Below are 12,994 nucleotides of genomic sequence, written 5' to 3'. Positions count from 1 at the left end.
AAAGGAATGGGAAGGGATCTTTCACCCACTTGCCTTCAATGTGTCCAAGGTGGAATGAGTCGGTCTGAAAGGCTCACTGGGATGAGCCACGGCTGGTGGCCTTCGAAGAATCACAGAGAAATAAACTAGAGATGGGCAGACATCCTGATCTTTCTTTAAAGGGAAGAGAAGGGAGGCAGCTGAAAGGTGGTTTGTAGCTCCAGACGTGGCTGTGAGTTCTGTCTCTGCCATTTAGCAAACGTGTAACTCTGGGCAAAACTCTGGGCAAATGGTTCTTTTTAAAGCTCAGATTTTTCATATGTAAAAGTGGGTAAGTGACTCCTGTGCTACTTCTCCAGAAGGTGATTGGAAGGATCAAGAAGAGAGTTCCTGTAAAGCTTTTTGGCCAGTGTACTGAGGTACAGAAGTGAGAGCCATTAATCTTCTCAGACTCTCTGTCAATGAGCCCAATGCCAACTACTGGAAAACTCCCTAGAAGGGATGACTGAAAGCAGAGCTTGTGAGTGCTGCAGGGCTGAGGAGGCTAGCCGAGGAAGGGAGGATCTGGTCCCCCTGAGCCCCGTGCGTCCAGTAATAAAAATAACTCACACCAAATCTAATCCTATTTCCTCTTCCGAAAGGCTCAGAGAGTCATTGATCTGTCCAACAGATGGAGACTCCTCGAGAATAGACTTTGTTCTCCTCTCTATATCCTGAGAACACAGCACGATGCCGGCCCACAGTAGGAGCTCAATAAGTGTTCCCTGAATGCTTGAGCTTTGAGTGGAAAAGGCTGAATACCAGCACATGTGTACTACTCTAGGTCTCTGATTTTTAATTCGAGATCTCCCATGTTAGGTAGAGAAGGGTCCTGGGTAAGGAAAAGAGCATTAATAGAATGACTACCAAGTTGGTACAAAGACCTTGGTTCAAGCCAGAGGAGTCCAGTTAAAGGCACAGAAGGTGTCCGGCTTTGAGAAAGGAAGGCTAGAGTAGGGCTTTGATTGCTGTCTTCACAAATAGGCAGGATCCACCCAGGGGTCCTAATTGGGAAAACCTTCATTCCAACTGGAAGTTACCCAAAATTAAAAAAAAAAAAATCTGCTCTGGGAAGTTCTGAGTTCCACTTCCCTGAAAGGTGTTCAATCAAAGCTTGGATAAACACATGTTTATTTGACAGTTGTCTTCACAAGGATATGCTAATTCCTTCCCCCTCCCCAACTAGTGTATAAGCCCCTTGAGAGTAAGAATTATTTTGGTTTAATCTCAGTGTTCCTGGTGTCTGGTACAGGGCATTACAAAACCTTATGCAATAGAACTGATTTCTCAACTCCAAGTCCAATTCTCTATTATTCAAAATTGACTCTGTCCGAGGTGAGTAGTGTGCAGTAAAGCTAAAAGTCTCGATCAGTATGAGCTGCAGAGGAAATTTTCAGTGGCTCGTGTGTCTTCCCCCTTCCTCACAAGTAATCTGCAAGATTTGCATTTCTGCCATAGCTGATGGCAATGGCAAATGGCAATGGCAAATGGCTAACTAATATTTGTATGTTGAGGCCGGCTGATCTTCCTCTTGAGGGCAAAGGTAAAAGGATTCCAGGAATGGTAGTCTACATTCCAAGTTCTAAAATACAATGAAGAGTTCTGAAAGGAGATAGAATCAAGGCTTCACTGTGGGGCAAGGGAGGGAGGCGGAGGCAGAAGACTTGAGCTCATCAAGAAGTTTGGGAGAGGGGGAGACTGTTAATGCCAGGTAGACAGGGAAGAAGAGAAGGAGAGGAGTCTAGATAATGAAAAGGCCTGTCTGAAGAAGAGGGAGATGGATGCTCTAAGAAGAAAGCTTTTTCTCATCCTTTAAAAAATGATAGAGATGAGACAAGATCATCCACGAAGGGTCGGAGACAAGATCATCCATGAAGGGTCAGAGACAAGATCATCCATGAAGGGTTGGAGACAAGACTGGAGGAAGGAAAGTGGTGAAGACTGGGGATAGTCCAGCCCCACAATATCGTAGAAGCTATATAGCTCCCAGAGAGAGGTCTACTGTCTGCCCAGGTCGTGTAACCAGGAGGTAGCGGAGAGCCGCGCAAGATTTATCAAAACAGACAACTACCGACTTCTGGTGATTTGTGTGGACACAGATGTCTTCTGTAAGAAGAGCTGAAGACCGTGGGACATGGACTGTGTTCTCCTCCCTGCTGACTTTTGAAGGCAAGAAATTGAAGAGAGAAAAACATGGTGGGAAAATTAGCATCTGGCTTATAAGGTGGTATCTGAAATGGGATTGGAATTTCTAGCCCACGGCTTTTAGTAGAGTGACGATAGGTCCCTGGCCAGTGATGGAGTACGCCTAACAAAGGTCGGTAAGAATGTATTTGTTGGTGTCCTGGAAATAAATGGGGAGTTTTTTTAAAAGTGGGGGGGAGGGAGAAGACTGCCTTTGTGCATTCAGTGCTGGATGTCATAGGGAGGAAAGAAGGAAAGAGAAACAGTAGTTAAGATGCACATAAGTTCAAGAGAGACAAAATCCCCCAAACATGGCCATTAGTGAAACCTCTGGCTCCAAATAGCTATGTACAAGTCTTAAAATGTGAAGGCAAAAAACCAGTAAAACTCAGGTTCAATGAGTTGAAAGGGGAATAAGCATTTATAGAGTACCTACTATGTGCAGGTACTAAACTAAGCACTAACTTTTTTTTAAACAAATATCACCTCATTTGGCCATCACACTAATTCTGGAAGAGGGATACTATTAACTTCATTTTACAGAGTAAACAGAGGTTAAATAATCTGCCCAGGGTAAATGTCCGAGGCTGGACCATTTTCACCTCACAGATGGAATAAGATCCCACATTAGAATATTACTCTGGATGGCTCTATTTTATGAGAAAGTAACAAGAGAGGGAAAAAGACAGAGGCATTATTGTGCATCAAGAAGACAAATCTCAGGAAATCCAAGAATCAAAGAGTGGAAAGAATGTAGGTAAAAGTAATCAAGAAAATGATTTTATTATTGGAGGGAGAGAAGAAATGGATGGGGGGTGAAACAGGTCACAAGCCTCGCACATCTATAAAATATAGTAATGACAAGGGACTTAATTAGCCAGCATAGCCTCCTCTCTGTCTCTTTCTCTAAATGCCAGAAGAAGACCAATAACTATGTTTTACTTGTTTTAATGATAATTTTTTCATCCTTTACAAGGCGGAAGAATCAATAGCTGATGTGATTCAGAGTTGGTTATGTGGCTGGACTCGAAGACTAGTTAATGGCTCAGTGTCACCATGGCGGGAAATCCCTAATGGAGCCGGCCCTGTGCTGTTTAACATTTTATCAATTGCTTTTATAAGGGCAGACATGCAATGGTCATTGGATTTTCACACGACACAAAGCTGAGAGAGATAGCTGACATGATGAAGACAAACTCGTGACCTAAAAAGGGTCTTGACAGACAGGTTCAGCTGGGCTGAATTAACACTAATGACAAACTCAGGACAAGATGAAATTCAAGTTGGATATATGCAGTTGGGTGCAAAAAAAATCCACTGTGCCAGCACAACATCGGGGATTTCTGGATAGATAGCAATTCTTCTGAAAAATCACTAGGACTTCCAACAGATGACACCCAGTGTCAATCAACAGTGTTACTGGGGCAGAGGGGGAAGGGAAGAGAAAGGAAGGGAGGGGAAGGAAGGAAAGGGAAGGGAAGGGAAGAAAAGGGAAGGAAAGGGAAGGGAAAGGAAGAGAAAAGGAAGGAAAGGGAGGGAAAGGAAGAAAAAGGAGAGGAAAGGAAGAAAAGGGGAAGGGAGGGAAGAAAAGGGGAAGGGAGGGAAGAGAAGGAGGGAAGGGAAGAGAAAGGAAGGGAAAGAAAGGAAAAAGAAAGGAGGGGAATAAGCATTTATTATACACCAACTACATGCTAAGTGCCTTATTATCCCCTCTTTTCCTCAAAACAACCCTGGGAGATAGGTGTTATTTCCATTTTATTGGTGAGGAAACTAAAGCAGATAAAGATTAAAAGGTTATAGAGCTAAGAAGCATCTGAGGCTGGGTCCATATTATGAGAAGATCAGTTGATGGAAGTCATATTTAGCCTGGAAAAGAGAGGCCTCTGGGCTTAGATGGAAAGGGGGCAAAGTGAGGTATGAAAGTTATCATGGGCAGGGAGGACCCCAGAGGGCAGAAACAGGACATTGGATGGAAGTCACAGAGACAGATTTAGGCTTGATGTCAAGAAAAAATTCCTAAGATTTAGTACTGGTCCCAAGAGAAGTGAGTTCCTTAGTTGGGGTCTTCAAGAAAAGAAAGTACTGCTAGTGGCCAGGTCTATGAGAATGGCTTCTATTCTTAGATGGGTTGGACCGCCAAGATGTCTTTCCATCTTTCCAATTCCATGATCTTCACCAACAAGATAAAACCGATAGGACAACTAGATGGTGCAGTGGATATTGCACAGATCCTGAAGTCAGGAGGATCTGAGTTCAAATGTGGCCTCAGACACTTAACACTTCTCAGCTGTGGGACCCTGGGCAACTCACTTAACCCCAATTTGCCTCACACATTACACACACACAAATCCAACACAAAAAATCAAGGTAAAATGTTCCAGTTGGGAAGGACCGCTACATCCTGCCATTTGTTGTAGAGACTACAAAGAAATCCAGACACAGTCTGACTAATAACCTAGTTTGGGGAAAAATAGATTTCAGAGTTTTCAAAAGAATATGTGAGTTCCCCTGGCCCAAAATTCTATAGGGAAAGTCAATCTAGGGGATATGGCCAATAATCCACAATGAAATTTTAAGGATCCAATAAGAAGCAATCACAAGGAGGAAAAATGGGAGCTGCCTAAATAGAACATTGAGGATACTTAGAAAATTAATCAGCCTCGATTTCAAAATAACTAATCACTCAACAATCAACCTTGACAAGCTTTTATAAAGTGCTTACTAGGTATACCAGAGACTGCACTAAGTGCTGAGGATTCAAAGAAGGCAAAACACTGTTTTGGGGTTCAAGCAGCTCACGGTTTAATAGAGAAGATGGCGTTCAAAGCAAGATGGGCAGACAGAGTTAGGTAAAAATGCCAGGAATACGAGCGGCCAGAATGAAGTGAGGTAGTGAAGGGAAGCCGAGGACGTCGAGGACAACTAAGGGCTTGGTTTGGTTTTGTCTTAGTTCAAAGTCTTGACTTAGAGCCAGACCTATGCTTGGATGGGATGGGACATTAATAATGAACAAAAGACAGGACAGTTAAACTATTGCTCCTTTATTTTTCTCTGGGAAAAAAATGACCTTTGCAATGAAAATAGGTAAAAAGAGAGCACTGAGCTGCCCTTGGATCTGGGTCACTTAAAACAGAGAACTAATTGGAAGAGACTGAAGGTCCCAGCAAATGTGGGATTCACAACAGGTGATGTTGGAAGGACCACGGAAAACTGAAAAAGTCCCATAGGATGGGACTTCACGAACAATAAGCCTGAAAACTCTTGCCAGTAAACTTGACTTCAGGTCGCTGATAAAATCTAGAACATAAATGCAGTCAATATTTAGAAAGGAGTAATGACTGACAAGAAAATCCACATACAAATCCACATAGTATGCACTGTCACTTATTAGCCCTTGGGATACATGGAGCTCCCCGTGTGACTACCCACAATCCCTGACGTACCAGATCACCTACATACAAATGAGAGATAGCTGAGGAAGGTTGGGGGGAGCCTCAGAGGAGGCTGAGATGAAAGACTGGAAAATACTTGTACAAGGTAAGGCTTGAGCTAGACTATGAAGGACACAGGAGGAGGAGGCAATGAGGAGGCCGAGCGTTCCAGGTAAGGGGGAAGCAAACGCACTGGGGCTTGAAAGATGGAAGATATGAGAGACTTCAAGGAGACCAGAGTCACCGGACCGCAGAGTGGAGGGGACAGCAAAGGGAGGAAGAGACCAGGTTATGAAGGGCTTCAAACACAGAATTTTCTCTTTGATCCTTGATAGGAAGTTTCTTGATGAGGGGATGGTAAGGTCAGACCAGGACTTTAGAAAGAACATTTGACAGCTGGGCCGAGGATACCTGGAATGGGACAGCTGAGGCAGGAGTCCGGCCCAGTGGCCCCTATGGGATGACAAGGGAAGCATCAGAGGAGGGAAGGGGACACCTATAAAACATCTTGTGGAGACTTAGCACCCAGAGCTCACAAGTGGAGACTTTAGCACCCAGAGCTCACAACTGGGGATGGAAAGGCGAGAGGAGTGAAGAACATCCAGCTTAGGAGCCTGAGTGACTGGAAGAGCATCTTTATAGTAACAGGGAAGATGGAAAGAAGGGAGGCTCCGTGGGGACAGGTGGTTTTCATTTGTGTTATTTATGAAGCTTACGGTACATCTAATTAGGCAGAGGAGAGGTCAGGAGAAATTAGGGCTGGACAAGCAGATTTGAGAATCAGCACTGAAAGAACTGCAACCCATGGGACCTGATGAGATCACACAAAGAAATGGACTTCTCTCTGACGTCCAGGGTCAGCAGGAATGACTTCCATGAAGATCCAGCAAGGAGACTGGGCAGTGGTGGTCAGCATGGGGCAGAATCGGGAAAGCGGGATAATTAACTGTCAGAGGCTGTAGGGAAGAGGGGAATGAGGAAAGTGGGGTGATTAACAGTATCAGAGGCTGTAGGGAAGTCAAGAGGGGTAAATATTGAGAAAGGACCATGAGATTTGGCAATTAGATCAATTTTGAAGGGAGTATTAGGGATGGCCCTTTTTGAAGGGGTCTAGTCACAAAAAGATGCAGGCGATGATGGTTAGAGGGAGTGCATAGGTCAAGGGTATTTTGAGGGTAGGGGAGACATGTTTTAGGCAGTAGAAAAGGAACAGTGAGAGTAATAAAAGGAACTACTGGAGATGCATGGAATGGGTTCATTTGTACATGTAGAGGGGCTTGCCTTGGGAAATGTAAGCTAGCAACATTTTAATGTTAATGTTGCTTAAACAATTCTTGGGGTAGAGATGGAAAGATGCTAACTAGGTGATATAATTAGTTGAATTCAGGATTGAATGGCTGAATTCAAAAGAGTCATGAATGATTCAACAGGAACATGACAGTTCTCCAACGGACCAGCCCAGGGACCACTGGCTAGCCCTGCGATGTTTTCCCATTGTCTATCAAAGACTCGGATAATGATGGGAGATGGCATGGTCGTCCAATTTGCAGATGACAGAAAGCCGAGACGCCCGGGGCAGGGAGGGGAGAGGGTGTACAAGCCCCACATAAATCTAATGAAATTCAGTGCAAATAAATATGAAGTCAGGAAGGAGACATTTTAAGAATTCTTCTTGAGTGATATGTGGCAGTCAAAAGGGCAAGGCAATCATGGACCCTCTGAGAAACCTGGTTTCTAAAAATATAATAGGCTGCCTTCAGAATGAGACTGCATGGTCACTTGTAGGGCATAAAATAGAATTCCACTTTGAAGATTGATGGCCATGATGCAACTTTCAGCTCTCAAATTATTCTGTGAAACATTTAGCCCAGAGAACTCTGAGAGTTGTCCCTATGGAAAAGAGGTTCACAGAGGTCTGTGATTCCATTCTGTGGCACACCTATACTAATGCAAAGCAGAACACTCCCTGATACTTGACTAAAAGTTTCAATGGCCTGCCCTGGTCATCCAGAAGTATGATCTAAAGCCGGCTTTCCTAGGGACCAGTTCTATCCCTGCTACACCATCCTCCCAATGGAGCTCAACGAGAGACCGCTGGTTGCCTCCACTGAAAGTCTCTAGAGGTCCGAGGTCGATGATATAGCCTATGGTCCAATCTTCCAGTTATTTGATTTGGGGAATCGGGAGGGAGGGATTCTGGGAGCAGCATGAGGAAAAGGGTCAGAGACTGAGATTAACGTCAACTGAATTTGCACATAGAAGGCACCAGGGCAGACAGGTGCACTCTCCTCCCACTAATGACTCCCACTTGTGCTGGAGGCTTTGAAGTCTTTCCAATGAGGTAAAGACTCATGGTTCCTCTTATTCTCACTAGGAAAGACAGCATAAAATAGAGTGAGGACTTATCGTGATCATTTCCTTCTCACCTATTTAAGGGGTCATTGAGGGGAGGCTTTGAGGGAAAGGGGAAATCAAATGAGAAAATGTACATGAAAGTTTTGTGAAATGTATATATTTATACAAGTAGAATAATTTCTTGTGTGTCCTGCACAGCCTTTAAAACTCCAACATTTAAACACTATCTCTTCAAATACTTTAGGTATCTGTGTTTTCATCAGTGCAAGAATTTCCTTCCCTGATGAAGATTGAAAATCTTTATGACTTAGAAGATGACATTTGAGAAAAACTCTGGAAAAAAATTAAATTAAATTAATCATCCTGTGATTGACCACGTCGTAAATCTCGCAGAACTTGTGTAGGTAGGTCCTTGAAAGATATAACCGTCACCCAATTTTTCCAACCTTTCATCAGTAAAAGCTATATCCCAGTAGGTCCTTGATAACAGTGTTTTATGAACAGGGAAAGGGAGAGGAGTCAGTCATTGGGGGAATAAACCATCTTTTTTTAAAGCTATCGATAAAACATTTTTAGGAGAGTAGAAATTCATTTCAAGACATTTTAAAATATGCTGTGCTCCTTCAATAAACAAAAGTTGACAAAAAGCAGTTTTGCTGTTTGACTATGAACCAAATTTTCAACCATAATAGTGTCTTAGGTTCCTTCTCATAAGTCTCAGGGTGATTATCTCAAACCATGGTGAGGGCGAATTAATAGACTAAGGAATTCTAATGAGGAAAAAAGAGTTTCTCATCCTCAGACCCACAAAAATCAAGTTTTCCTGATATCATTTCAATACTTCAATATCTAAGTTGAAATGAATTTCAGGGAGACAGAGAGGCAGAATATGTGTGATTCATATATATATATATATGTATATATGTATATATGTATATATATAATAGATATGTATATACACATATATGTGTGTATGTAATCTAAAATGCCATAAAACTGTGATTTCCTCCATTAATAAAGATGATTATAATTAATCAAATAGTATTTATTAAGTATCCTATATTGTGATGATATAAAAATAATAATTGGCCTAAGTGCTGATTGAGTGACATTCTAGCAAGTGATACAGTACACAAACATGTAGCTGTGTAATATATACTAAGTACATAGAAACTAATACGGGAGAGTAAGTACTAATAACTAGCTGGGGATGGGGATCAAGACAAAATCTGAGGTAAACTTTGCTGAGAGCTAGGAATGTTAAGAAGCTGAGGAAGGAGCTGTCCAAGTATGAGGGTCAGCTGTGCAAAGGCACAGAAAAGTGGGAAGTTGAATGACTTCACAAGAAGTCAACAAGTATTAAGTGCTTACTACACGCCAGGCACTGTACTAAGCCCTGAAAATACAAGAAACACAAAGAGACAGTCCCTGTCCTCCGAGAGGCCAAATTCTAATGGAGAAGGCAATTTATATCCAGATCAATAGGCATAAAGTGGAAGGCGGTCTCAGAGTAGAAGACATTAGCAACTTAGGGGACCAGGACTTCCAGAGTACATGGCTTCTGAGCTGAGCCTCCCCATTAATGGGCCAATTGTGCTAAAAACCCAGACTACCTGGAGAATAGGAGAACGTAATAGGCCTGGAAGAGCAGACTGGAGCCAGACCAGGAAGGGCTTTGAGGAGCCAAGAGAAGAGGCGGCATTTGATCCTAGAGGCCATGAGACTGATGAGCAGGGGAGAGAGATGATCAGATTCCTTTAGAAATATCACCTTAACAACCATGTGAAGGATGGATTCGAAAAGAGAAAGGCTTGAAATAGAAAATCCAATCCCCATGAGAGGTGATGATGGTCTAAACTAGGAAGCGTGGGGAGGAGATGGGCTCAAGTGCTAAACATACACAATGATGGTTCCTAGGCTATGGAAGGGGGGATGGAAGACACAGAGGAGAGACAATCATGGACTCCGAGGTTAGAAAACTGGAAAACAGGAAAAAGAGAAGTTTGGAAATCTTGGGAGGGGAGGGAGAGCATCTTCTGTATTGACAGATTGGTTTTGAGACATTTACAGGACTTTCAGTAGGAGGCAATTGATGATGTAGGCCAAGAAGACAGAGAAAACTCAGACTCTAAGTTTGGGAGGCATCTAAAAAGAGATAAAAATTAGACCTGTAGGGAAAATGAATTAGATTAGGGACTAGATCATTACATTTTGTGTGCAGCCCAAGTTTGTGCCCATATCTGTGATTGGCCAGTAGAAACTGGCCAAATTCACCAAGTCACTTTGTTCAGGTTTTCTGTAATGATGTAAAGGGCTGACACATAAACTTCATTTCTATTAGGCATACAAACAAAATTCTGAAACCCATTAGGAAGTATCTGTGCATCAATCACCACTCTCTGGAACAGTCTGGTTTAGTCAGGTAAAAAGGAGATCAATAGATGGAAAATGACTTTCAAAATATCCATAACAATCTACTTTCTCCATCAGTGACAACAGAGTCAGCAGTTGGATTCCATACCCATTGTTCTTTCAGAGGGAGGAGATAAACTCAGCTCGCCTCATTTTCAGCAGCAAGTGGTATTTGCCATTTGTCTTTTTAGGAAATAGAGAAATGAGCTAAGTAAAGAGGGAGCAGTCAAGATAATAAAGAGCATCAAGACCATGTTGTGTTGGGAACAATCAAAGGAATGGGTTGTTGAGTCCACATTGAAGAGAATGAGAACTGCGATCAATATTTGCTGGACTTTGATGAAGACAAGGGTTCTGTTTTGTGCAGTGGGTACAAATGACAAAGAACCTCAGATTTGATTTCTGAGGGGAAAATAGAATAGACTGCATGGGAAAGTCATGGATTCTCCCTCACACTGAAAGTCATTGAGAAAAAGAGAATGGTCATTTACTAGATAAGTCACAAAAGAGGATTTTATACAGATCTGGCTTTGGCCCAGTTGGCACTGAGGGCCCTTCAACACTGAGCTTCCATGTTGTTCTAAGAACTTTAATTCTGCATTTTTTTCAGTGCAAGAACCTGGACCAAGTGATGTAAGGTATGGTAAAGTCCTTTTCCAAAAATTCATCAGAAAATGCCGAGTTCCCTGTGCTTGCCAGGATCCAGAGGCTGGGTCACTATATCCCAAGGATTATCTATCAAGGGCCTGAATATTGAAAAGTCAGCTACTGGATAACCTCTAAGGTAACATGTGAGGAACCTCACTCATCCAGAACAGTCTGTTGGTCTGAACCACTGAGTATGTGGAGGGAGCCAGGAGCTGAATCTGGAAAGGTAAATTTGAGAATCATTGGGAATACCTTTCTAACCCTAAGATTCCACTTTTTTAAGCTGATAGCTTACAACATTTCTGGATTTATATTGTGATTATTCCAATAATTGTGGGGAAGAGAGGGATAAGTTGAAAAATATGATTTCCAATTTACAGATGAATATAAACTGAGGTTAAGTAATTTTCCTATAACTAATCAGCCAGTCAGCACTATGCTGGGATTTGAATCCATGACTCATGATTTTAAGTCTATTTTTCTTTCGCTATGCCAGGCTGTCTACAAACCATTGGTTATATGATATACTTTTTCAAAGAATCAACTTATGTGTCACTGAAGGATCATCCTTATTTAATTCATCTCCCTTTCTAGGTAAGACTATGCCTAGAAATTCTAGCCACATGTCTGTCTACTCCATTAATAGGGATGAATTATTGATTGGTTCAATTTATAGAGTAGCTCCTAAGGACCTGTCAAAAACTAATTTTATTTTGGGTCAAAAGTATCAAAAACTCTGACACTTCACATTTCTCAGGTGTGAAACCCTAGGCAAGTCACTTAACCCCAATTGCCATTGCAAAAAATAAAATAAAAGTATCAAAAAGAAGAAACTAATAAATTATGTTAAAAATTTAAGAATCTTAAAACTAATGTGTTAAAAATTAAGCTGTAACATCCCACGTTTAAAAAAAAAACCCACTAACCTTGCTTATCATCTTCCAAGTCATTATCTGAACATCCATCAATATCGTACTTCATATAATCAGAGGTTTCTCGTATTTCCTGGAATGAAGTTTCACTCTCCTTCTCATTGTCTAAATTATCTTTTTCATCATCTGAGGGTGATTTTGACCTTCCAATCATTTGATCATCAATCTGTCCATCTTCTTTAACTTTCTCATTTGATTTCTCGTCATCGGCTTCAAAATCTTCATCATAGTCTAAGGAGAGAAAGCCTCCGCTTTAAGGCTGAAAATAGAATCCCTGGCCCTTCGCCTATTCCAGTTTAATGAGGGCTTTGACTTCATTAGTCCCTGCTTCTCTTTGCCTTTCTTCACTTCTTTTACACACAATTAATGGACACGGGATCGACCACGGGGAGCTAACAACAATGATCGGTGATTGCAATCTAATACACAGAACCCAGTGGAGAAAAGATAAAGCCCGACGCCAAAAGCGACATCCGAAGGAGAGTTCATTTTGAAACGGACATAGTCCATTACAATGAGCAAAGTGGACAAAGGAAGGCAACGATAGGGAAAAAATAAATGAGAGATAAATTAAAAACGAAGCGAACAGACTCATAATAATAAAAGTTAATTTGGAAGCTGAGCAACAGAGTACTTTGCATGAAAGATGATCAAAATATTTGGATATCAAATTAATGAATAGTGAAGTGGAAAATTCAATTAATCAGGTCTAAAGGCACCAGGGAGGAATGTGGCGGATATTATCTATTCTTTTAGAAATAAGTGGACACTGAAGAGAAAAAAAGAATTAGAAAGTATATCTCATTCAGAGTGAAAATCCTACCCATTATTCATTCTTCTAACAAATCAAATAATTATATTTCAAAGCTGGACCTTCTCAGAAAGTAAAATATTCCTATTATGGTCACTAATTTGCAACATTCTCCACAGAGAGGCAACAAATCAATGGCAGAAAAGGAAATTGTCACATCAGATAAACTCCAGCTGTCTCTGGTGGCCGTAATTTTTCACCTT

General features: G+C 41.7%; 1 protein-coding gene across 6 annotated transcripts in view; it reads right to left on the bottom strand.

The window, feature by feature from the left end:
- The window catches only part of ERICH3 (glutamate rich 3), a 136,702-nt gene that overhangs the window by 39,115 nt on the left and 84,593 nt on the right, over nucleotides 1-12,994 (bottom strand). For all 6 annotated transcript variants that reach the window (XM_051999412.1, XM_051999411.1, XM_051999414.1 and 3 more), the window contains one exon: nucleotides 11,975-12,211. In XM_051999412.1, the coding sequence (XP_051855372.1) occupies nucleotides 11,975-12,211 (237 nt within the window). The remainder of the gene's footprint in view (nucleotides 1-11,974; nucleotides 12,212-12,994) is intronic.

This window comes from Antechinus flavipes, chromosome 4, assembly GCF_016432865.1.
Source record: "Antechinus flavipes isolate AdamAnt ecotype Samford, QLD, Australia chromosome 4, AdamAnt_v2, whole genome shotgun sequence".
Classification (NCBI taxonomy): domain Eukaryota; kingdom Metazoa; phylum Chordata; class Mammalia; order Dasyuromorphia; family Dasyuridae; genus Antechinus; species Antechinus flavipes.
The sequence above is the reverse complement of the archived record's forward strand: the minus strand, read 5'-3'. Positions and strand labels throughout refer to the sequence as shown.